At 42.3% G+C, this 26,994-nt stretch overlaps 1 protein-coding gene across 8 annotated transcripts in view; it reads right to left on the bottom strand.

The window, feature by feature from the left end:
• DOCK3 (dedicator of cytokinesis 3) overlaps positions 1 to 26,994 on the bottom strand; it is a 735,684-nt gene that overhangs the window by 101,871 nt on the left and 606,819 nt on the right. For 6 of the 8 annotated variants that reach the window (XM_033208879.1, XM_033208884.1, XM_033208901.1 and 3 more), the window contains 5 exons: positions 20,922 to 21,092; positions 10,254 to 10,446; positions 5,796 to 5,923; positions 3,247 to 3,393; positions 812 to 910 (listed from right to left, as the gene is read on the bottom strand). In XM_033208879.1, the coding sequence (XP_033064770.1) occupies positions 812 to 910; positions 3,247 to 3,393; positions 5,796 to 5,923; positions 10,254 to 10,446; positions 20,922 to 21,092 (738 nt within the window). The remainder of the gene's footprint in view (positions 1 to 811; positions 911 to 3,246; positions 3,394 to 5,795; positions 5,924 to 10,253; positions 10,447 to 20,921; positions 21,093 to 26,994) is intronic. The other 2 variants (XM_033208890.1, XM_033208917.1) reach the window with 2 other exon arrangements.

Here is a 26,994-nt window from a genome sequence, read left to right as displayed (position 1 = left end):
GATGTGTGTGAGAGAGGAATGATTCTGGAGAATCATCTTCATTTTCCATAGAAAGGGAAAAATAGATAATAATAGCTAAAAATAGTAGTAGAAGCTTCCTGAAGAATAGCAAACGAATTGAAAGTGGCTGCCTTTGTGGAGCAGGGACTGGACATGAGTCAGGCTGAGCCAGGAAACCACTATATTTTTTTAAAAAATTATTCCTGGGCTCAATCAATCCTCTCACTTTAGCCTCAAGAGTAGCTAGGACTACTAGCTAAAAAAAACAGGTGTTTTATATTATGAACTTTGTAGTACACTTTGGCTTTTTAAATTATGTATAGCAATCTGTGATAAAAATAAGCCCTTCAGTGTTCCAGACCCAGAGTCTGGCAGCAAATGAGCAGTGCACACCTTGCTCTCTAAAGGTGTCTTCCACAAATATATTTAAATGAAAAAAAGTTGTCATCATCATTATTATTAAAGGCATTAAAACAGCAAATCCTAATTTGTAGGTACAAAATATAAGGGTAACTGCCAAGTTACTAAGAAAGGAAGGAGTCCTGGTTTTCTGACAACCAGTGTGGGAGTCTAATAGAGGCACATGATCACAGGGCTGCCAATAGTCAAGGAAAACTTGGCACTGTTACCAGGGTCCAGCTGTGTGGGGACACTGCTGGCTTTCAGCTTCTGGAGGCCAACACTCAGCTGTAAAGTAGGGCTGGTGAATCCTACACCCGTGGCAATGCTAGTCACTTGCACTCATCCCCCTGACAGGGAAAAAGCCCCTGGGGAGTGTTGGCTCCCAGATGAAAGGTGTTCTACTGCCTACCTTGAGTTCATCTTTGCTCTGGAAGTTGTCCAGGAGGTGCTGGAAATGGGTGTCACACATCTGGCGGAGCAGTGAGAGAAGGCAGGACACATATTCGCCCTAGGGACCAACCCAAAAAGACACTTAGCATGGCCAATTGCAAGGGCTGTGTTCCCCCCATCCATAGAGGGCAAGGAGAGAAGGGAGGGTCTGAGATGGCCCCAATGATCATGGAAGAAAGATGACAAATATGGCCCTCTAAAGCTTTCTTTTCTGCTAATGAAAGCCTGGAGGGACTGGGGGGGAATAAGGTCTCTGCAGCATGGGGCTAATGAAAAATCTTAAACAATAATAAAGTAGTATTGCAAAGTGAGACAAATATTCTCCCTTTTTTTCCTAGGAAAGTTTTGGCTAAATAGTCCTTTGCTGCCAAGGCACTGTACTGAAGTCTATAGAGGATACCTGGAACAGGGGAGAGCTTAACCTTCTCTGGACAGAATTTGGATTCTGTCGATCCTGCTGGGCCACAGCAGCCCTTATACAAGGACTTCTTTGGAACCTCCTAGAATTTGCACAGGGTTACTGGACTGGGCAAACAAAACACAGCAGATCAATATGCCTGTCTGAAAGGCAGAGGAGTTAAAATTGACCTTTTTGAGGGGACAAGCTATGGGCTTTAAGACAAGTAGAAATTAAAGGATAAATATCAATGTTCAAAATGTCTTCAAGTTCCAACTGGGATACATGGAATAAAATCCTGCTTTAAGGACTTCAAAAACCATCTTATAGCAACTTTTGGCATGGAGCAGACAAGCATGGCCTCCTCTTAGTTGCCTCTTTAAAAGGGAGGGAGAACATTTACTTCACTTGGGCAATTTTCAAATATTTATGAACTCGTGAGAAAGTGACAACAGTTTTTAGTCTCTCAAACCCTTTCTAGGTCTCTGAAATTATTATTCTTGTTTCTTGAGACGGAGTTTTGCTCTTGTCACCCAGTCCAGAGTGCAATGGCACGATCTTGGCTCGCTGCTACCTCCACCTCCTAGGTATAAGCGATTCTCCTGCCTCAGCCTCCCGAGTAGCTGGGATTACAAGCACCCACCACCACGCCTGGCTAATTTTTTTTGTATTTTTAGTAGAGACTGTGTTTTGCTATGCTGGCCAGTCTAGTCTTGAACTCCTGACCTCAGATGATCTGTCCGCCTTGGCCTCCCAAAGTGTTGGGATTACAGGCATAAGCCACGGCACCTGACCTGAAATTATTAAAAATACATGTGTGCACAATATATATGTTCATGAACCTCATTTTTATCTCAAAAATGGACATAAAAAGCTATAGGTAATTTGTCATGAGGGTCACATGGGTTAATGTACATAAAGCATTTAAGAATAAAGTCCATTATGTAAAAAGGTACTAAACAAATTACAATTATCATCATCCTCATTATAATCTACATAAAATGAATCACTTCCTCAGTACTGCTAAATGAGCTAATATTGGACAAGTGCTTAAAGCAGATTCTGGCCCACAGCAAGCACTGTGTAAGTGTTGGTTAGAAGGCTGGGTTACCAGGAAATGCCAGGGTACACATACATATATGTTTTTTACTTACAGTGAGAGTACCTTCAACAAAGGCTCCTAAAGGAGCAGACACTCTTTCCAAGCCCAGTGCTTCAGAACACATACCTGCTCCCTGAGTGCTCCCTGCTCCCCCTAGCACGCTGTAGCTTGGCTTGCTCCAGAGGGTTTTCTTCAGAGAGATCACTGTAATCTCCCATCTGCCAATGGAAAGATTCCACGAAAACTGTTTATCATGTTCCCACCTCAGGGCTGAGAAGTCTATTCTGGAGTTGGGGTACATGAGGGGCCCAAGGTATCGTCTCTCTGCCCCTCCTGAGAAGCCTTCCCAGTTTGTTTCTCTTCTAATTAGATTACAGAAAAATCATTATTCAGTAATGCCAGTGAAATTTACCTCATCACATTTTTCCAAATGCTAAAAATGTAGATACAAACATAATGGACAAAAGCAACTAATTTGTAGATAGAAGCCAATTCTGAGAAAATTATTCTGTCCTGTACATCATTTAGGAGAACCTATACGAGGGGGTTCCTAGAAGAAGTAGTCTGTTTTCATCTTCAGCCTCTTACTACATCTTACATACATCCCTGCTTCATTCCACAATATAGAAAATGACTTGGCTCAAAGTATGCAGGAAAACAGGACAAGAAACATTCCCCGGATCTGCCCTAAAGAAGAGTCCTGAGAATATGAACCTAGAGCTTTCAGAGTGGAGAGGAGAGTCAGATACAAGAAGGGAAGAGGGCAGCATGCTGACAACCATGCAGGAAGGGAGGCTGAGATGAAGGTGGTGGGATGGTAAGATGGAGGGAGAGTGCTTTGGAAAAGCCCCAGGTTAGAAAAGAAGGCAAGAAAACCTGGATGTTAGTTACTAACAGTGATCTCGGCTGTGCACTGCGGGCACCGCTGCCCTCTTACCGCCTCCTGAGCGTGCGATTTGCTCATGATGGTGAGCAGAGTCTGCAAGAGCACGTCCAGGAGGCTCTCCACCATCATCTCTACTTCCTCCATGACATCTGCCTCCTGGAGTGAGCAGCAAGAGAGCACACCGTTAGCACCAAGCCAGGCTGAAGTACAGCTGGCAGCACTTACTATGTCAGGCACATCAGCGGTAGTCTTCTGGATTCCCAACACCAAGCTCTCAGTCTCACCAACATGCAGTGTCAAGGAACCCAGGACAATGGCTTTGACAGGAGGTGAAGCACAACTGCCACTGCTGCCCAGGCATGGTGGCTGGGGCCTTACCCTAACACAACACCACCTGCAACTTTGAATCTCAAGCAGATACATTAATTTTGATATACAGGGCAGAAACAAAGATCCTGAGTTAAATGTTTTCTTTGATTTCCCTAGAATAGTCAGGAGAAGGCACAACTCTGCTGACGCTTTTGGAAATGATAAAGTTTGAGAAATGGTGACGAATTCACACTACAGGGTGTGGCAGCGGCACCTTCACTAGTGCATAGCACTAACGCACAGAAGTAGCTCATCTTTCTGAGCACCCTGTTTTCTCCTCAGGGTTTTCCCCCTGGGTGCCCTCAATTTTTGCCAGCCCGGACTACTGCCTAGATATGCCTGGGTCCACTTCTAGCTCCTCAGCTCTCTCGTTCGTGTTACAGGGTCCATTTGAAGGACTCCAGCCTCAGTGCATCTTTCTCTAGCCACCTTACAAAAACAATGAAGCATGTCTCCTCACTGAGGGCCACGTCCTAATTTAGGAAGAGTCTGTTATCCTATTATAGACCTCTCACATTCATCTCAAATTCTGTAGCATGATTTTAATTATCTTACAAAGAGATTCCTGTTGCCCCTTGTCTAAGATATTTATACTATCGCTGGTCCTAGTGTCTATCCTTCACCCATCCACCAATCTATCATTCACTAAACATTTACCATGTGCCAGTCACTGTTTGTGAACCTGAATATATAGAGGTGAACAAGAGAGAGAATATCTCTGCTCTCGTTGAGCTTCAATTTCATTGTTCCTCTACCCATCCATCCATTTTAACTATACCCTGCCCCATTCCATATGAAGAATTTGAGTAGCTCTTGGGACCAAAGTCATCTTTCCTATCTGTGGAACTGATCATAACACTTACCAGTGATGTATCTTTGGGTAGTTATAAGCAACTCATTACACTGACTCTAGCCCCACAAACACAACCAAACCATCGCCTCCAGGTTTTTACTGGTTCCCACTCCTGTTCCATTCCTCCTCTTTTTTTGTTTCAATTTCTCTCCTTCCTTTAGCAATAAGCTGTCCACCCCCTCAATACAACCTTGGGCTACGAGTAGATCTTATGTGCTTGGTGTGGCTTCTCTGAGGCCTGGTGGGAAGAAGAGCTGCCAAGTCTTACCTGGAGCCAAGAGCAAATAATAGGGCCATTATCACCATCATAGTCACTCTCTGCCAAGCTAGACCCCTGTCACCAGATGGTACTTTGAGTTTGAACATCAGAGTATCCTATTGAGTCCCTGTCCCCTGCTCAAACAAAATAGACTTTTTTTTTTAGGTGCCTCTCCCACTACATGTGGCTAGCCTATCCTTGTATATTCTTATCACCTGGTAACTGCCCTTCATTTTAAATGCATATGAAATTCTATTCTCTAGCAACTTAATAAAATGGTATAATTTAAAAATCCATTTTTGTTTTACATTTCTTTCCTTATGCTTTCCTATCATTTCTGAATTTTCTGTAAGTAATATGCCTTTCTTCTATTATCAAAAGTACATGAAATAAGTATCATTAAAATAGATTCCTACCCTCACCTGTGCCTGATTCATATCTTTTCTTCTCTCTTTCCCTACCTCAGTTCATCCCCGCCTACCACCGATTTCTTTCAAAAAGAAAAAATAAAGAGGAAAGAAAATGGGTAAAAGCAGTATCAGTTGAAACCTGACCCTTAAAGCACAATTCTACCATCCTCTGAGGCTCAGAGCTCTAGTGGGCAACATTAACCTCTTGTATGCCCTGACCTCATTTGGCACAGTATAGGAACGCGATATGGGTGGAATCAAGCTGTCAGGAAGCTAACAGAAGAGCCTGAATAAGCAAGCTACCTCTCAAGTCTGGGTCTGCCTCCCTGTGCTCATGCCTGAATATTCTCAGAAAACTCCCAAGAATGCAGAATTAAAGCCTATTGATGGAAACAGCATGACACAGAATTGGGCTTTGTGGTACTACAGATAACTATATTTCTGGGTAGATTTGATAGTGCAACCTTTAAAAATAGCAAGCATATGTTGTACAGAGAAACCTGTTGGGAACACACAGGCCACCACTCACTTGGGCACCTTCCTGTCACTGATGAAAGCATCTGTGACTGAAAAGTGTACAAAGCGATCTTTGTTGGTCTGCCTCTGGCTAAACTAACACAAGACTAGGGAAGAGCTGAGCAGGGTGGAGTGGGTGTGGGGCTACTACCAGAGAGCTGGTCTTGACGATGGAGAAGATGCTGCCAAGAATTCCTGAGCAAATAAGCAGCTCTTTCTGCTGCCTCAGGTGAAGGTGAATGTGATGGAGAACCACAGGAAGCAGGATGCGGCGGGATTCTGGGAGAGAAAACACAAAGGTGAAGAAGCCTTTAGAGGAGAACTAGCTACTGCAGCAAGCCAGTGGCATTGTAGGACTTAGCTATTCTCAAAGCAGGTGGGGTTGAGACTAGAGCAAAAGTGAAGGTAATCCCCTTACCTTACAAGGGCCTGAAAGCTCACTGCCTGGAAATTATAAGCCATCACATGACATTATTCTTCCATCTTTCCTTTGTTCTCATTTCAATACCAAGCATCCATAACATTTTGTGCAGGATGAATGTTAGGAGTCTGCTTCATTTGGAATGAAGTCTCTTTTTTTGGAAACAGGGTCTCATTCTGTCACCCAGGCTGGAATGCAGTGGCATGATCATGGCTCCTTGCAGCTTCAACTTTCTAGGATTGCTAGAGCGTGACACCACACTCGGATAATTTTTTAATTTTTGGTAGAGATGAGGTCTCACTATGCTGCCCAGCAAGTCTTGAACTCGTGGGCTCAAGCGATCCTCCCTCCTTGGCCTCCCCAAATGCTAAGATTACAGGTGTGAGCCACCACACCCGGTCCCAAATGAAATCTCTTTAATGAATAGACTCCAAATTAAAAGCACAGTTTACAGTGAAAATTCCATTTAAATGGTATACTTAGTATGAACTACACTGACTGAACTTGCAGGCTTGAAATGGATTATAGATTGTCCCTCTTTATGCCCTGGCTAGGTAGGTAGTCTGACACTTCCACCCCTGTGAGCATTTACCTTGCCACAGCCAACAGACCTGCCCCCTTTCCCCCACAGCCTTGTGAGATTGCTACTCAGTGTGTACACAGCAATGAACACAATTGAAGCACGACCTTTGTATTGTCACAAGACTTTGATAATTAGCCAACATTTATCACCAATCCCACTGAACACTTCAAATGATTTTCTTTTATTTTCTCCCAATGTTACCAGAATAGCACTTTCATCAGGAGGTGACTATATTTAGAATCCCAAATTCAGGAAGGCTGTCCTACTTCAAGCTCCTTTATTAACTCGTTCTGAGACCTCAGGCTAGTTGACTCCTCTCATGAGCTTTATTTTCCTCATCTGTAGAATGGGGTGTAAGGGCCTCTTCTATAATACATTTACTTCACAGGGGAGATTAGGAGACAAGTGAAATGCAAATGTGAATGTGTTTCTGGCACCCTGTATTCCTACGTGGTCAGTGATGGTGTGACTCTGCAGGTCCCATCATATCTGGCCAGCATGATTTAGTCAGATTATCAGTAACACAAACAAGTCATGGCATTTTGGATTTATCGTTCGTATCTGTCTTTAGTTAAGAGTTCCACATGAAATTCAGACAGAAAATCTTTTTCAGTCAAAGACAAATTACATGATATATAAGAGATTTGGGCACTGCCTTGTGAAATGCTTAGAATATGTTCAAACAGAATGGAATACTAGCTAGTCTAGATTTAAAAGGCTGCTTGAATAAAAAAAGTTGATACCGCACTGTGTGGATGAAAATACCAACGTACTTAGTATTTGTAACAACCAATAGCTGCTTACAGAAAAAAACAGTGGTTTGTTACTAGAACCTGCTGAAGAAGAGACCAAACTTATCCTTTGAGAATATCAGTACTGGTTAAAGGACATCACTGGTAAAGAACCTCTTGCTGGCCGGGTGCAGTGGCTCAAGCCTGTAATCCTAGCACTTTGGGAGGCCGAGATGGGTGGATCACGAGGTCGGGAGATTGAGACCATCCTGGCTAACACGTTGAAACCCCGTCTCTACTAAAAAAAATACAAAAAACTAGCTGGGCGATGTGGTGGGCGCCTGTAGTCCCAGCTACTCGGGAGGCTGAGGCAGGAGAATGGCGTAAGCCCAGGAGGCGGAGCTTGCAGTGAGCTGAGATCCGGCCACTGCACTCCAGCCTGGGCGACAGAGCCAGACTCCGTCTCAAAAAGAAAAAAAGAACCTTTTGCTTCAGGGAAGATGCTGCAACTCAGGCATTCAATGAAAGTGAGATGCAAACGAAATTTTGGTGGTGTTTGTCATCTAAAATCTAATTACATAGTCCAAAGCCACATAAGTATTAAGAAAATTTTTCTTAAGTGTTTATGTGAAGCAGCAAGTACATGCAGAGATACTAGAAATAAAGTATGCCAGTGAGAGCAGTCTGCTGTTCCCCTTCCCACATATTTTGAAAGCATTTTCTTTTTTTTGAGACAGAGTCTTGCTCTGTCGCCCAGGCTGGAGTGCAGTGGTGCGATCTCAGTTCACTGCAAGTTCCACCTCCTGGGTTCACGCCATGCTCCTGCCTCAGCCTCCTGAGTAGCTGGGACTACAGGCGCCCGCCACCTCGCCTGGCTAATTTTTTGTATTTTTAGTAGAGACGGGGTTTCACCATGTTAGCCAGGATGTCTCAATCTCCTGACCTCATGATTCGCCCGCCTCAACCTCCCAAAGTACTGGGATTACAGGTGTGAGCCACCGCGCCCAGCTGAAAGCATTTTCTTTTAAGCAGTGCACAAAGCTCAAGTGTGTACAGTGGCCTTCAGTGACAGTGTGCCCAAACCATTAATAAAATCTTCAACGTAGGAGCTGAAGAGAGAACTGTTTACCAGCATAAACAGTTACTGGTCGAAAAAAGATGACTTTCTTGGTGGCAGCTTTACTACTACTAGCAATACCATATGCTGGCAGAGCTAAGTCAAAGGGAACACCTATTTAGTATTACAAATGTGTGTGGCACTGGGCTGAGAAATTTTTGGTCTTATACTTTAAAAGTCAAACCTGGCCGGGTGCCGTGTCTCACGCCTATAATCCCAGCACTTTGGGAGGCTGAGATGGGTGGATCATGAGATCAGGAGTTCGAGACCAGCCTGGCCAATATGGTGAAACCCCATCTCTACTAAAAATACCAAAAAAAAAAAGAAAAAAAATTAGCCGGGCATGGTGTTGCATGCCTGTAGTCCCAACTACTCGGGATGCTGAGGCAGGAGAATCGTTTGAACCTGGGAGGCAGAGGTTGCGATGAGCCAAGATTACGCCACTGGACTCCAGCCTGGGCAACACAGCAAGACTCTATCTCATTAAAAAAAAAAAAAAAAGCCAAACCTAAAAAATTAACCACCAAAAATTATAAAAATTCTAATAATTGCTTAGCTGGTGTTTTGGATTTATTTTGGTGCCTCAGAAGTTTATCCTAGCACAATGATATTATACTTAAAGAATGAGGCTCATATTGATCTTAATATATGGCCATTGAGCATTTGGTTGTCCCTGCAAGGCAGAACTTGATCACATATGATGTGGCTTCAGGAACAAAACCAGAAGTTCTTCGTGAAAGACAGACTAGGCTGCTAATATATTAGATTGTCCTGACCCCTTGGGGAGCATAAAGAGCTCCCTGTCTATTTCTCTCTCTAATCCTTGTTGGTTCTCCAAAGACTGGAAAAGATACTGACTGGTATGGCAAGGAAACAAGCAAGCACAGGGTCCTCAGGGTCCCCTTTCAGGGCCCCCCCTTTTTTTTTTTGAGACAGTCTAGCTCTATTGCCCTGGCTGGAGTACAATGGCATGATCTCAGCTTACTGCCACCTCTGCCTCCTGGGTTCAAGCAATTCACCTGCCTTAGCCTCCTGAGTAGCTGGGATTACAGGTGCCCACCACCACGCCTGGCTAATTTTTTGTATTTTTAGTAGAGATAGGGTTTCACCCTGTTTGCCAGGCTAGTCTTGAACTCCTGACCTCAAGTCTTCTGTAGGGCCTCTTTTATTTTCTTGGCTTATCCTTGTTTCCTTGAGATAGTCCCTTCTCTCTTCCTCTCCCTCCTTTTCTGAGCATATGGCAAGCTCTGTTCTTGGAAGCTGTGGGCCTGGAGGCAGGGCCCTCATGAACAAGATTAGTGACCTTTTAAAAAAAGAGACCCCAGAGAGCTGCCTTGCCCCTTCTGTTATATGACAACACAGAGAGAAGACAGCTGTCTATGAATCAGGAAGTGGGCCTCACCAGACACTGAATCTGCTGGTGCTTTGATCTTAGACTTCCTAACCTCCAGAACTGAGAAAGTTTGTTGTTTACACGCCACCCAGTCTATGGTATCTGTTATAGTAGCCTGAATGGACTCAGACACTACCCCAGTGACATGCCCGTATGTGTGGATTCCTAGGAATAAACTGTGAGTAAGACAGTAGGCCTAGGTCTTGGCTGCATTCTCTATTATAGTTTACCAAAATATTCTGCATCTTAAGGGTCACTGGTTTCTTGCATAATGGTTGAGGAAACTGATCCTTTGATTACCACTTGGCTATCACCCCTAGAAGGAAGGAAAGGTGAGTCTGACTCTCATCCCAACTTGATTTACCTGAGAAAGAAAACAGGCGGCTATCCACTGTCCTGGCAATGGACTGCAGCTTGACCACGTCCATTGACTGCCCAATGTGCACAGTGCTGGGCATGCTCCCCAGTGTCCCTCTCACAAACTCTGCCACCTCTTGCACGGTGAACATTTGCAGCAGCTCGTCAAAGATGGTTGGGAAAGAATTGAGGAGTGCAGCCTGCAGAAGCAAATGAAGCTGTGGTTAGCACAGAGTTAGGGTGTGTGTCTATCTTTCACACTTAGACAATGATACAAGGTGGTGAGAGGCTGAGAAGGCACTGTAGCATCTCTGCCTTAGGTGGGCTCCTCCCTGGCCACTGACTACAGCACTCCGGTATGGAGCAGGAAAAACCAAAAAGGAAACCAAAACAAGATAATTTACTGGGATCCAGGAAAACTGAGGCTTTCATAACTTGCATATAGCATTTGCTGGCAAGAGAATGGGGTATAAAGAAAAATCTGCTCAGTGTGGCTTAAGATCCACAGCTGTTTTTGTTCATAAAATGTATTTATATTTTTGTTCATCTCTATGATCAAGTTCTTAACTTTCCAATTTTGGTTCCAAACTCAAGAAAGTATGGCAGAGAGATGAGTTCCTTCAAACAGCATCAGCTGAACTCTGCTCATAGCCCTGCAGCCAATGATCCAGTTCGGAGAGCTGTACCATTTCCCCAGAATAGAGATTCTCATTTGCAACCATGAAATATGAAGGCTTCATAAATTATTTTTTTCATAAGTGATGCCTGGTAGTCTCAAGAGTAAATTTAAGAGGATGGGAAATGTGTGTATTTGGTTAGCCATAAACTCTTGACGACTGTTGACGTGGGCTTAGAGTTCAGCGACCTAGACACCCAAGCAAGGGGAGTGGGAGTGTGCATGTTAGACTTTTCTTCTAGGATGTAAGCTCTGGCAGACCATAAGGTAGTTTCTTGAGAACAATCTGATAATAGAACAGTTCCAGAACCTTTGGGAGGCAGAGCACTATAGGAGAAAGACAATGGGTTTTGGAGTTAGACACGGGTTCAAATTCGAGCTTTACCACTTACCTGACACATAAACTTTGGCAAGTTAACCTAATTCTCTGTTTCCCCATCTATAAAATGGGGATGATGCTATTACTCATTTCTTGATGCTGGTATGTGGGAAATTTTTACATAAAGTTTCCAGTAGAGTGTCTGGAACACAACAGGCCTTTGATACATGCTGGTTCTCATGATTTTCTCTTGTGGAAGTGGAAGCAGCATGAAGACATTTTTTCACTTCTCAGTCCCCTTATGCCATTAACTCAGGATTTACAAAGAGATGGAGTGCCACCTTGAGACAAAAAGGTGAGAACGCACCCTTCCCAAATGGTAGGTTGGGGAGGGAAGGCTGTTTTCTTGACTGCTCCATCAGGCAACAGACACTGTCTTAGAGTGAGTGAAAATTTATGCCATGGAAAACAGGCTTGTGCTGTGGTCTTTATTCAGGCCAGGCCCAACTGGAGCACTTATATGAGTTCTATCTGCAGATTTATAATTCCTAGAATATTGAGGAGATTGTTTTGCAGTAATTAGAACCAGAACAAAACATATTGTTAGCAGCTTAGATATAAAAGACAAAGGAGTGGTGAAGTAGGTGCTTTATAATCAATAACAAACAGTAACTCATTTGCTCTCTTACATGGTGAAATATCCTGTACTTAGACACCAGGAGAGAAGGACTCTCACATCCTGACATCTTCTAGTGGTCATAATCAAAGATATAAAGTCTAACTGAATAATACGCATACATATGTGTGTACCTCTCTCTCTCTATATATATATACACACACACACATATACATATATATACACACACACACATATACATATATATATGAAACTCAGGAAACATGAGCCTTGCACCAAAGAAGAAGGTCAGATTCTCACACAGGTCTTAGCTGAGACCAGATCTAAGCTATTTATCTTGATGTAGTAGGAGTGTGCTACTCAGTACAAGGCATTACTGTGTTACCAAGTTCCCAGAAAGCATATGTGCATTGCTTTGCTGGCTACCTCTAATCTCTCCATATTCTGGCTGTGGGAGGGGAATGGAAGAGGAACATGAGTAGCTTAAGGTACTTAGAAGGGGAGATCACAGGTGTCTTCCTTACAGAAGCACCTGGAAGCCTTGAGGTACTCCCTTATAGAGTTCCTTATAGACTCCCTTATAGAGTATACTCCTTTATAGAGTCAAGGAAGCCTTAAGGTACTCCCAGTTGATCACCTGTCCTCTGGGCTGAGAAACCTACAGGCAACTGGTATCAAGAGGCAACACAGAGGCAAGTGGAAAACAAAATTTTAAAAAATTTTTTTGTTTTTTAATTTTAATCTTAAATGAGACAGTTTAAATATATACTTGGGCTAACAATATACTTGGCAGTAACTGAATGGACATAAGAGAGGCTGTCTGATCTTTGCTTACAGGTTTTGCCGTAATATTTAGCTTCAAAAAGTTGAAGAATATAATCCATTACATAAAAATTCTGACATTCATTTTATAAGGAAAAACACCTCCCTTTTGACTGGGGTAATTAATTCTTGATTTGTTCTAGGGTAAGACTGTGTGGAAAGGTAACAGATTAGCTGGCTAGACAGTTTTGTTTCGTTTTCGAGACAGTGTCTCACTCTGTGGCCAGGCTGGAGTGCAGTGGCACAATCACAGCTCACTGTAGCCTTAACTTCTTGGGCTCAGGTGATTGGCCAGGTAGTTTTAATATAAGAAAGCAAATTTTCTTCCCATACTGATATTTCTAATATTGAATCTAATCTAATCTTTTCTTAGTTTCATTTTAATTATTTAATTAATTTATTTATTATACTTGAAGTTCTGGGATGCATGTGCAGAATGTGCAGGTTTGTTACATAGGTATACACGTGCCATGGCGGTGCGGTGTGCTGCACCCATCAATCCATCATCTACGTTAGGTATTTCTCCTAATGCTATCCCTCTCCTAGCCCCTGATCCCCCCTAGGTGTGTGATGTTCCCCTCCCTGTGTCCATGTGTTCTCCTTGTTCACCTCCCACATATGCCACATATGAGTGAGAACATGTGGTGTTTGGTTTTCTGCTCCTGTGTTAGTTGACTGAGAATGATGGTTTCCAGCTTCTTCCATGTCCCTGCAAAGGACATAAACTCTTCCTTTTTTATGACTGCATAGTATTCCATGGTGTATATGTGTCACATTTTCTTTATCTAGTCTATGACTGATGGGCATTTGGGTTGGTTCCAAATCTTTGTTATTGTCAACAGTGCTGCAATAAACATACGTGTGTGGCTGGACGCGGTGGCTCATGCCTGTAATACCAGCACTTTGAGAGGGTGAGGCAGGTGGATCACCTGAGGTCAGGAGTTCAAGACTAGCCTGGCAAACAGGGTGAAACCCCATTTCTAATAAAAATATAAAAAATTAGCTGAATATGGTGGTGTGTGCCTGTAATCCCAGCTACTCAGGAGGTTGAGGCAGGAGAATTGCTTGAACCGGGAGGTGGAGGTTGCAGTGAGCTGAGATCGCTCCATTGCACTCCAGCTTGGGCAACAAGAGTGAAACTCCATCTCAAAAAAAAAAAAAAGAAAAAGAAAGAAAAAAACATATGTGTGCATGTGTCTTTATAGTAGAATGATTTATAATCCTTTGGGTATATAGCCAGTAATGGGATTGCTGGGTCAAATGGTATTTCTAGCTCTAGATCCTTGAGGAATCACCACATTGTCTTCCACAATGGTTGAACTAATTTACACTCCCACTAACAGTGTAAAAGTGTTACTATTTCTCCACACCCTCTCCAGCATCTGTTGTTTCCTGACTTTTTAATGATCGCCATTCTAACCGGTGTGAGATGGTATCTCATTGTGGTTTTGATTTGCATTTCTCTAATGACCAGTGATGATGAGTTTTTTCCATGTTTTTTGGCCACGTAAATGTCTTCTTTTGAGAAGTGTTTGTTCATCTCCTTTGCCCACTTTTTGATTTTTTTTTTTCTCGTAAATTTGTTTAAGTTCTTTGTAGATTTTGGATGTTAGCCTTTTGTCGGATGGATTGCAAAAATTTTCTCCTATTCTATAGGTTGCCTGTTCACTCTGATGATACTTTCTTTCGCTGTGCAGAAGCTCTTTAGTTTCATTAGATCCCATTTGTCAATTTTGGCTTTTGCTGCAATTGCTTTTGGTGTTTTAGTCATGAAGTCCTTGCCCATGCCTATGTCCTGAGTGGTATTGCCTAGGTTTTCTTCTAGGGTTTTTAAGGTTTTAGGTCTTACATTTAAACTCTTTAATCCATCTTGAGTTAATATTTGTATAAGGTGTAAGGAAAGGGTCCAGTTTCAGCTTTCGGCATATGGCTAGCCAGTTTGCCAACACCATTTATTAAATAGGGAATCCTTTCCCCATTGCTTGTTTTTGTCAGATTTGTCAAAGATCAGATGGTTGTAGATGCATGCTGTTATTTCTGAGGCCTCTGTTCTGTTCCACTGGTCTATGTATCTGTTTTGGTACCAGTACCATGCTGTTTTGGTCGCTGTAGCATTGTAGTATAGTTTGAAGTCAGGTAGCATGATGCCTCCAGCAGTGCTCTTTTTGCTTAGGATTGTCTTGGCTATATGGGCTCTTTTTTGGTTCCATATGAAATTTAAAGTAGTTTTTTCTAATTCTGTGAAGAAAGTCAATGGTAGCTTGATGGGGATAGCACTGAATCTATAAATTACTTTGGGCAGTATGGCCATTTTCACGATATTGGTTCTTCCTATCCATGAGCATGGAATGTTTTTCCATTTGTTTGTGTCCTCTCTTATTTCCTTGAGCAGTGGTTTGTAGTTTTCCTTCAAGAGGTCCTTCATATCCTCTCTAAGTTGTATTCCTAGGTATTTTATTCTCTTTGTAGCAATTGTAAATGGGAGTTCACGCATGACTTGGCTCTCTGTTTATTATTCGTGTACAGGAATGCCTGTGATTTCTGCACATTGATTTTGTATCCTGAGACTTTGCTGAAGTTGCTTATCAGCTTAAGGAGATTTTGTGCTCAGACGATGGGGTTTTCTAAATATATAATCATGTCATCTGTAAACTGAGACAATTTCACTTCCTCTCTTCCTATTTGAATGCCTTTTATTTCTTTCTCTTGTCTGACTGCCCTAGCCAGAACTTCCAATACTATGTTGAATAGGAGTGGTGAGAGAGGGCATCCCTGTCTTGTACCAGTTTTCAAGGGGAATGTTTCCAGCTTTTACCCATTCAGGATGATACTGGCTGTGGGTTTGTCATAAATAGCTCTTATTACTTTGAGATACATTCCATCAATACCTAGTTTATTGGGAGTTTTTAGCATGAAGGGATGTTGAATTTATCGAAGACCTTTTCTGCATCTATTGAGATAAGTAGTTTTTGTCATTGTTTCTGTTTATGTGATGGATTACATTTATTTATTTGTGTATGTTGGACCAGCCTTGCATACCAGGGATGAAGTTGACTTGATCGTGGTGGATACGCTTTTTGATGTGCTGCTGGATTCGGTTTGCCAGTATTTTATTGAAGATTTTCGCAAATGGATGTTCATCAGAGATAGTAGCCTGAAATTTTCTTTTTTTGTTGTGTCTCTGCCAGGTTTTGGTATCAGGATGATGCTGGCCTCAAAAATGAGTTTGGGAGGAGTCCCTCTTTTTCTATTGTTTGGAATAGTTTCAGAAGGAATGGTACCAGCTCCTCTTTGTACCTCTGGTAGAATTTGGCTGTGAATCCGTCTGGTCCCGGGAATTTTTTGGTTGGTACACTGTTAATTACTACCTCAATTTCAGACCTTGTTATTGGTCTATTCAGGGGTTCAACTTCTTCCTGGTTTAGTCTTGGGACACTGTATGTGTCCAGGAATTTATCCATTTCTTCTAGAGTTTCTAGTTTATTTGCACAGAGGTGTTTATAGTATTCTCTGATGGTAGTTTCTATTTCTGTGGGATCAGTGGTGATCACCCCTTTATCACATTTGTTGTTGTGTCTATTTGATTCTTCTCTCTTTTCTTCTTTATTAGTCTGGCTAGTAGTCTATTTTGTTGATCTTTTCAAAAAACCAGCTCCTGGATTCATTAATTTTTTGAAGGAGTTTTCGTGTCTCTGTTCTGACCTAAGTTATTTCTCTCTTTTTTTTTTTTGAGATGGAGTCTTTCTCTGTCACCCAGGCTGGAGTACAGTGGTGCAATTATCGGCTCACTGCAAGCTCTGCCTCCCAGGTTCACACCATTCTCCTGCCTCAGTCTCCCAAGTAGCTGGGACTACACACACCTCCACCATGCCCGGCTAATTTTTTGTAATTTTAGTAGAGACGAGGTTTCACCCTGTTGGCCAGAATTGTCTCAATCTCCTGACCTCATGATCCGCCCACCTCGGCCTCCCAAAGTGCTGGGATTACAGGTGTGAGCCACTGCGCACAGCCAGTTACTTCTTGTCTTCTGTTAGCTTTTGAATTTGCTCTTGCTTCTCTAGTTCTTTTAACTGTGGTGCTAGGGTGTTGATTTTAGGTATTTCCTGCTTTCTCCTATGGGCATTTAGTGCTATACATTTCCCTCTAAACACTGCTTTAGCTGTGTCCCAGAGATTCTGACACGTTGTATCTATGTTCTCATTGGTTTCAAAGAACTTATTTATTTCTGCCTTAATTTCGTTATTTACCCAGTAGTCATTCAGGAGCAGGTTGTTCAGTTTCCAAGTAGTTGTGCAGTTTTGAGTGAGTTTCTTAATCCTGAGTTCTAATTTGATTGTACTGTGGTCTGAGAGACTGTTATGATTTCTGTTCTTCTGCATGTGCTGAGGAGTGTTTTACTTACAATTCTGTGGTCATTTTTAGAATATGTGCAACGTGGTGCTGAGAAGAATGTATGTTCTATTGATTCGGGGTGGAGAGCTCTAGTAGATGTCTATTAGGTCTGCTTGTCCAGAGCTGAGTTCAAGTCCTGAATATCCTTGTTAATTTTCTGTCTCATTGATCTAATACTGACAGTGGGATATTAAAGTCTCCCATTATTATTGTGTGGGAGTCTAAGTCTCTTTGTTGGTCTCTAAGAACTTGCTCTATTGGAATCTGGGTGCTCCTGTATTGGGTGCATATATGTTTTGGAGAGTCAGCGCTTCTCATTGCATTGATCCCTTTACCATTATGTAATGTCCTTCTTTGTCTTTTTTGATCTTTGCTTAAAGTCTGTTTTATAAGAGACTAGGATTGCAACCCATGCTGTGTTTTGCTTTCCATTTGCTTGGTAATAGTCCTCCATCCCTTTATTTGGAGCCTATGTATGTCTTTTCATGCGAGATGGGTTTCCTGAATACAACACAACGATGGGTCTTGACTCTTTATCCAATTTGTCAGTCTGTGTGTTTTAATTGGGGGCACTTAGCCCATTTACATTTAAGGTTAATATAGTTATGTGTGAATTTGATCCTGTCATTATGATGCCAGCTGGTTATTTTGCCTGTTAGTTGATGCAGTTTCTTCATAGCGTCAATGGTCTTTACAATTTGGTATGTTTCTACAGTGGCTGGTACTGGTTTTTCCTTTCCATATTTAGTGCTTCCTTCAGGAGCTCTTGTAAGGCAGGCCTGGTAGTGACAAAATCCCTCAGCATTTGCTAGTCTGTAAAGGATTTTATTTGTCCTTCACTTATGAAGCTTAGTTTGGCTGGATATGAAATTCTGGGTTGAAAATTCTTTTCTTTAAGAATGTTGAATATTGGCCCCCACTCTCTTCTGGCTTGTAGGGTTTCTGCGGACAGATCCACTGTTAGTCTGATGGGCTTCTCTTTGTGGGTAACCTGACCTTTCTCTCTGGCTGCCCTTAACATATCTTCCTTCATTTCAATCTTGGTGATTCTGACGATTATGCATCTTGGGGTTGCTCTTCTTGAGGAGTATCTTTGTGGTGTTCTTTGTATTTCCTGAATTTGAATGTTGGCCTATCTTGCTAGGTTGGGGAAGTTCTCCTGGATAATATCCTGAAGAGTGTTTTCCAACTTGGTTCCATTCTCTCTGTTACTTTCAGGTACACCAAACAAACATAGGTTTGGTCTTCTCACACAGTCCCACATTTCTTGGAGGCTTTGTTTGTTCCTTTTCATTATTTTTTCTCTAATCTTGTCTTCATGCTGTATTTCATTAAGTTGATCTTCAATCTCTGATAACCTTTCTTCCACTTGATCGATTTGGCTATTGATACCTGTATATGCTTCACGAAGTTCTCGTGCTGGGTTTTTCTGCTCCATCAGGTCATTTATGTTCTTCTCTAACCTGGTTACTGTGGTTAGCAATTCCTCAAACCTTTTTTCAAGATTCTTAGCTTCCTTGAATTGGGTTAGAACATGCTCCTTTAGCTTCAAGGAGTTTGTTATTACCCACTTTCTGAAGCCTACTTCTGTCAATTCGTCAAACTCATTCTCCGTCCAGGTCTGTTCCCTTGCTGGCTAGGAGTTGTGATCCTCAGGAGGAGAAGAGATGTTCTGGTTTTTGGAATTTTCAGCCTTTTTGCACCGGTTTTTCCTTGTCTTCCTGGATTTATCCACATTTGGTGTTTGATGCTGGTGACCTTTGGATAGGGTTTCTGTGTGGACGTCCTTTTTGTTGATGTTAATGCTATTCCTTTCTGTTTGTTGGGTTTTCTTCTAACAGTCAGGCCCCTCTGTTGGAGGTCTGCTGGAGTTTGCTGGATATGCATTCCAGCATATCCTGTTTGCCTGGGTATCACCAGCGGAGGCTGCAGAACAGCAAAGATTGCTGCCTATTTCTTCCTCTGGAAGCTTCTTCCCAGAGTGGCACCCACCAGATGCCAGCCACAGCTCTCCTGTATGAGGTGTCTGTCATCCCCTACTGGGAGGTGTCTCCCATTCAGGAAGCACGGGGGTCAGGGATCCATTTAAGGAGACAGTCTTTCCCTTAGCGGAGCTTGAGCACTGTGCTGGAAGATCTGCCAATCCCTTCAGAGTCAGCAGGCAAGAACATTTAAGTCTGCTGAAGCTGTGTCCATAGCCGCCCCTTCCCCCAGGTGCTCTGTCCCAGGGAGATGGGAGTTGGATCTATAAGCCCCTGGCTGGGCTTGATGCCTTTCTTTCACAGATGCCCTGCCCAGAGAGGAGGAATCTAGAGAGGCAGTCAGGCTACAGTGGCTTGGCAGCACTGTAGTGGGCTCTGCCCCCTCCAAAGTTCCTGTCAGCCTTTTTTACACTCTGAGGGGAAAACTGCCTTCTCAAGCCTCTGTAATGGTGGATGTCCCTTCCCTGACCAAGATTGAGTGTGCCAGGTCGACGTCAGACTGCTGTGCTGGCAGTGAGAATTTCAAGCCAGTGGATCTTAGCTTGCTGGGCTCCGTGGGGGTGGGATTCACTGAGCTAGACCACTTGGCTCCCTGGCTTCAGCCCCCTTTCCAGGGGAGTGAACGGTTCTGTCTTGCTGGTGTTCCAGGTTCCACTGGGGTATAGAAAAAACTCCTGCTGCTAGCTCAGTGTCTGCCCAATCAGCTGCCCAGTTTTGTGCTTGAAACCCAGGGCCCTGGTAGTGTAGGCACCTGAGGGAATCTCCTGATCTGTGGTTTGCAAAGACTGTGGGAAAAGCATAGTATCTGGGCCGGAATGCACCGTTCCTCAAGGCACAGTCTCTCCTGGCTTCCCTTGGTTAGGGGAGGGAGTTCCCTAACCCCTTGTGCTTCCCAGGTGAGGTGACACCCCACCCTGCTTCTGCTTGCCCTTCATGGGTGCATCCACTGTCTAGCCAGTCCCATTGAGATGAGCCGGGTACCTCAGTTGGAAATGCAGAAATCATCCGCCTTTTGTGTTGATCTCGCTGGGAGCTGTAGTCCAGAGCTGTTCCTATTTGGCCATCTTGCCAGCCCTCTGATCCTAATTTAATCTTAATTCTTAGCCAAAGCCTCCTAGTTAATCCCACTGTTTTACAAATTATTTCATTCAACTTCTGGAATGGACAAAAGCTAATCTAAATTTTCTTTTTTTCTTTTTCTTCTTGGAGACAGTCTCACTCTGTCGCCCAGGCTAGAGTGCAGTGGTGCAATCTTGGCTCACTGCAACCTCCGCCTCCCGGGTTCAAGCAATTCTCCTGCCTCAGCCTCCTGAGTAGCCAGGACTAGAGATGCATGCTAATTTTTTGTATTTTTAGTAGAGATGGGGTTTCATCATGTTGCCCAGGGTGGTCTTGAACTCCTGAGCTCAAGCAATCCGCCCGCCTTGGCCTGCCAAAGTGCTAGGATTACAGGCGTCAGCCACTGTGCCCAACTTTCATTAATACAATGATTAATCAGGACATAAAATTCCCCATACATTCTGATGATCTCCTATGAATAAGATGTTCATAAAAAACTAAGTAGTATGTAGCTAAATAAATTTGGTCTAAAGACTGTTCACAAGAACAAATTTGTGTTTCATCTCCAACATAAAGCCACTGAGCTGTTTTACATCTGGCAGCTGAGGCACAGCCAGATTTGCAGTAAAAGCAGCGTTTTGTTGTATCAGGTATTTCCTTATAAATCACCCCTTACCCAACACACATGATCCTGGCAGGGCTTCTTCATCTCTGAAAACCAGAAGACAAAGAAACCACCCGCTGAGAAAGAGGAACCCAGCAGCAAAGCTTCCCTGCAGTGTGCGAACCTGAGTAAAAAGGAGTGTTTCTGAGTTTCTGCTGTCCAGACTGAGCACAAACCGGATGGACTGGAAAAGTTCTTGGATACTGGATCTGAATTGTTCCTCTTCCATTCCACAAGTGGCTCGTGAGTACAGGATCCGTGACTGTACAATGAACTTGAAAAGGTACTCCAAGGCCTGGAAAGTGTGGGAGAAAAAGTGATGGAGAGGTGTTGAAGATGGTCAGGAACTCACATAGCAGAAAACAAAGGGCAAAGTAACAGCAGTTTCTATACCAAAATCAGGTGATGGACAGTTCTAACTATGGAGATAGATAGATACTTTATTTTTTAAATTTTTTTCTCAAATATCCAAATCGTCACTAAGCAGCAGCTACCTTCTTACTGAAAGAATCATTAAATGATTTCACAACTGTTTTCTGAGATTCTGGAATTAAGGAGCCATAGACTGTTATAGAAATAGTTGAATTCAAGGACATTCAGAGTTTAAAAAATAAGTTTCTTTGTATTTTTTTTCAGGTCTGGAAATAAAAGAGTCACAAGGCAAGGATGTAAGAAACACTCAAGTTTACTGCAAGAAGGAAGTGTCCTAAAGGACTCAGGAGTCCTCAGACTTAGGAGTCTCCTACATCTTTAAGATATAGCTGGGGCCTGACACAGTTCCTCCTTTTTCACCAGGGGTCACAGAAATCTGAAGAAAACTTGCCCCAGGCTGCATAGCAGCCGATAGGCCTCATACATCCAGTATCCACCCTCTTTCCACGAAGACATCTGCCATAAACAGTTCATAAATAGTATAAGATGAAGCTTCTGCAAAAAGTTTGGGAGCAGAATCTGATTCTGAGGAGTTCCTGACGCTTGGCCCATGCTTACAGAGTTATTTCCTTTTAAGAGAACACGTTCAAGACCCAATACTATGTTTTCTAATTAAAAAAACAAAAAAACACAGATTTCCCAGACACTGAAAAGGCAGAGATAATGGAGAGAAACTTACGCAACGCTGAAACAAACAGAAGTCAGGTACTTGAAACATAAACAGGAAACAATTCCTAAACTCCCTTTCATGATCTATCCAGCTGTTAGACGGTTTGGAAAAGCAGAACTTAATATTTTGTGGCCCATACAAAATTCAGTTGGCACTGGGGAATGCCAGTTTAGAAAATGTGTCATCCATGGCTTGTACCAGTTGATTCTGTAGAAGAAATGAGTGTGCGGCCTCGTCTCCATAAATGCTACACCCTCTGTTCTAGTAGCTTTTTAATGCCTAGTCTATAAAGAACTTGAAAAATCTGTCAGTTGCTAAACCCAGACACTTGCAGGCTGGACTCTGCCACTGCTCTAGTATGTCTATATTGTGGTGACTCTTCAGGCCCGTGAAGTAGAAGTATACACTTCTGAGCCAGCTTCATTTATTAGGTTTTGCCAGTTTGAAGTCACTGAAGTAGGACGTATTTTCTATTCGAATAAAGAAAATAAACGTGTGCATTTTCCAAACTAAATGGCTAGGTAGCAGGTCTGACCTTTCCCTTTAGGTACTTTGGTTTTGTATGATTAACATGGCTTGCTGGGCTCAGCAGAGGACAAAAGAGGGACAGGGTCAGGATTGACACCCTGGAATCCTTAGAGGTAGGGATTAGAATCCCTATAGGTAAAAGATAGAACAGATCTTGGAGCAGCCTAAAAAAGCCAGGATTGCTTCCTCAGTTAAGTCACACAGAAAATGTAAAGCATGCTAAGACCTGGAAAGATTCACCAAAAATGTATTATGCATAGAAGAAGAACATGAACTTATTGAGCATCCTACTATCATATGCCCAAGCCCCGGAAGACGCAGGAAGGACTGGCAATTACGTAGAGCATTGGAAATAAAGACAGGAAAATAAACTGAATTTTTTTGGAAAACTGTAATTTTAGGACACCTGAGAGGTAGGCAAATCTAATTATGTGCTCCATACTACTCCTCTAATTTTAAAAAGTTTTTTTGTTTGTTTGGTTTTTAAGTTTGAAACCACTACCACAAGAGATGTAATGACTGGCATGAAACATTCGCCAGTTTCAGGGCGGTAGAACTAGACAGCAAAGTGACTTGCACCTTTTGGGCATGAGAGCTTGCTTCCACTATTAGGTTACACAATATAAGACAACTAGCAGAGGAGCACAAGGCTGATGTCAGAGAAGTCTCTATGCAAACCCGGATGAGGACACGGAAAATAAAGCCACTTCCAGTCATTCATCAGTATTTGACGTCCCTCTTCCCCACTCCTCTTAAATCTCTTGAATTTTTGGATCAGTACCATCCTGATCAGGACCAGGTGATGCTGGCCATCTCTGACAGATTCAACTGGGGAAGGAGAGTGGGGCAGAGGAGTGGAACAGAAGGTAAGAGGTGGAGCCTGTGGAATTTGTTCAAGCTTTAAAGGTGCTCCGATTACTGTGTAGAGACAATGGAGCACTTAACTGTGGCTGAAGCAACTGCCCTGTCCATTTTTGCTTAAGTTAATAAACCTGTAAAAAAAAGAGATCCTAAAAGTTATTACCATGTTTGTATCACCAAAAAGATCCACCGTGCCCTCTCTTTCCTCCTTGTGGCTACCTGCTAAGGAACTGATACAGCTCAGCACGGAAAAGTGTGCTGTTGTTTTGGAATGCCTTGTGAAGAGCCACCCTAAAACCCACAATGACACCCTTACATGCCTCTCACATTGTGAACAAACAATAAAACCAAGTAAGAAATAATGAACTTTTCATTTTCACCTTCTTCAACAGAACTTTTTTTAAGGTCATGATTCTGAAGGTAAAAGGAAGAGATAAGGTTATGAGTGGAAAGATATATTGAATCAAAAGTATTAAGGAAGAAGTTTCCTAGTTCATGGCTTTTGATACTGGAATGAGAAGTATCAGGCCAGGAGCATGCATCCTATGAAGGAGGAAAACAGGATTAGATGGAAACTTACTAATTTGGTGAAGGAGACATGTAAACTGAAATCAGATGAAGAAGAGGAAACAAACTGATAAAACCTTAGTGTTGGATGTATTACAGAACAAGTGTGAAATTGTGAGAACAAATATGAAAACACCTCAGAAAAATGCTCCCCGAAAGAGAATTCTTCCTTCTCCCTACCCAAACCTTATCTTTCCCAGAATTCTGTACCTCCACAAATGGTCTTGCCATCAACTCAGCTGATTTAGCAAAGACCCCTTGGAAACAGTCACAGTTCTCCCTTATTATCATCTTCTACATCCAATCTAGCATTTGAAAGCCCTTGCTTTAGTCACATCAATTGCCTTTTGGTTCCTTAAAAATCCAAGCACTTGGGGCCCGGTGCAGTGGCTCATCCCTAAAATTCCAGGACTTTGGAAGGTGGAGGTGGGTGGATCACCTGAGGTCAGGAGTGGCTAACTAGAATACACAGCATAGAGAAGACGGTAAATGACCCAATGGAGCTGAAAACCATAGCACAAGAACTACGTGACACATGCACAAGCTTCACTAGCCGATTCAATCAAGAGGAAGAAAGGGTATAAGTGATTGAAGATCAAATGAATGAAATGAAGTGAGACGTTTAAGAGAAAAAAGAGTAAAAAGAAATGAACAAAGCCTCCAAGAAATATGGGACTATGTGAAAAGACCAAATCTACGTCTGATTGGTGTACCTGAAAGTGACAGGGAGACTGGAACCAAGCTGGAAAACACTCTTCAGGATATTATCCAGGAGAACTTCCCCAACCTAACAAGGCAGGCCAACACTCAAATTCAGGAAATACAAAGAACACCACAAAGATACTCCTCAAGAAGAGAAACTCCAAGACACATAATTGTCAGATTCACCAAAGTTGAAATAAAGGAAAAAATGTTAAGGGCAGCCAGAGAGAAAGACTGGGTTACTCACAAAGGGAAGCCCATCAGACTAACAGTGCATCTCTTGGCAGAAACTCTACAAGCCAGAAGGGAGTGGGGGCCAATATTCAACATTCTTAAAGAAAAGAATTTTCAACCCAGAATTTCATATCCAGCCAAACTAAGCTTCATAAGTGAAGGACAAATAAAATCCTTTACAGACAAACAAATGCTGAGAGATTCTGTCACCACCAGGCCTGCCTTACAAGAGCTTCTGAAGGAAGCACTAAACGTGGAAAGGAACAACTGGTACCAAACACTGCAAAAACATGCCAAATTGTAAAGACCATTGATGCTAGGAAGAAACTGCATCAACTAACGAGCAAAATAACCAGCTAACATCATAATGACAGTATCAAATTCACACATAACAATACTAACTTTAAATGTAAATGGACTAAATGCTCCAATTATAAGACACAGACTGGCCAATTGAATAAAGAGTCAAGATCCATCAGTGTGCTGTATTCAGGGACCTATCTCGCATACAGAGACACATATAGGCTCAAAATAAAGGGATGGGGGAAGATCAACCAAGCAAATGGAAAACAAAAAAAAGCAGGAGTTGCAATCCTAGTCTCTGATAAAACAGACTTTAAACCATCAAAGATCAAAAGAGACAAAGAAGGCCATTACACAAATGGTAAAGGGATCAATTCAACAAGAAGAGTTAACAATACTAAATATATATGCACCCAACACAGGAGCACCCAGATTCATAAAGAAAGTCCTTAAAGACTTACAAAGAGACTGAAACTCCCCCACAATAATAATGGGAGACTTTTAACACTACACTGTCAACATTAGACAGATCAACCAGACAGAAAGTTAACAAGGATATCCAGGACTTGAATTCAGCTCTGCACCAAGTAGACCTAATAGACATCTACAGAACACTCCACCCCAAATCAACAGAATACACATTCTTCTCAGCACCACATCACACTTATTTCAAAACTGACCACATAGTTGGAAGTAAAGCACTCCTCAGTAAATGTAAAAGAACAGAAATTATAACAAACTGTCTCTCAGACCACAGTGCAATCAAACTAGAACTCAGGATTAAGAAACTCACTCAAAATCGCTCAACTATATGGAAACTGAACAACCTGCTCCTGAATGACTACTGGGTACATAATGAAATGAAGGCAGAAATAAAGATGTTCTTTGAAAGTAATGAGAACAAAGACACAACATACCAGAATCTCTGGGACACATTTAAAGCAGTGTGTAGAGGGAAATTTAGAGCACTAAATGCCCACAAGAGAAAGCAGGAAAGATCTAAAATTGACACCCTAATATCACAATTAAAAGAACTAGGGAAGCAAGAGCAAATACATTCAAAAGCTAGCAGAAGGCAAGAAATAACTAAGATCAGAACCAAAGGAGATAGAAACACCAAAAACCCTTAAAAAAAAAAAATCAATGAATCCAGGAGCTGGTTTTTTTGAAAAGATCAACAAAATTGATAGACTGCTAGCAACACCAATAAAGAAGAGAGAAGAATCAAATAGATGCAATAAAAAATGATAATGGAGATATCACCACTGACCCCACAGAAATACAAACTACCATCAGAGAATACTATAAACACCTCTACTCAAATAAACTAGAAAATCTAGAAGAAATGGATAAATTTCTGGACACATACACGCTCCCAAGACTAAACCAGGAAGAAGTTGAATCCCTGAAGAGACCAATAACAGGCTCTGAAATTGAGGCAATAATTAATTTTTTGGTCTACCAACCAAAAAAAGTCCAGGACCAGACAGATTCACAGCCGAATTCTACCAGAGGTACAAGGAGGAGCTGGTCCCATTCCTTCTGACACTATTCCAATCAACAGAATAAGAGGGAATCCTCCCTAACTCATTTTTGAGGCCAGCATCATCCTGATACCAAACTCTGGCAAAGACACAACAAAAAAATAGAATTTTAGACCAACATCCCTGATGAACATCAATGCAAAAATCCTCAATAAAATACTGGCAAACTGCATCCAGCAGCACATCAAAAAGCTTATCCACCATGATCAGTGGGCTTCATCCCTGGGATGCAAGGCTGGTTCAACATACAAATCAATAAACGCAATCCATCACATAAACAGAACCAAAGACAAAAACCACATAATTATCTCAACAGATGCAGAAAAGGCCTTTGACAAAATTCAGCAGCTCTTCAT

Source organism: Trachypithecus francoisi, unplaced genomic scaffold (assembly GCF_009764315.1).
Source record: "Trachypithecus francoisi isolate TF-2019V2 unplaced genomic scaffold, Tfra_2.0 Lachesis_group0, whole genome shotgun sequence".
Lineage (NCBI taxonomy): Eukaryota > Metazoa > Chordata > Mammalia > Primates > Cercopithecidae > Trachypithecus > Trachypithecus francoisi.
Note: the sequence above shows the minus strand (reverse complement) of the source record. Positions and strands in the feature narration are given on the sequence as shown.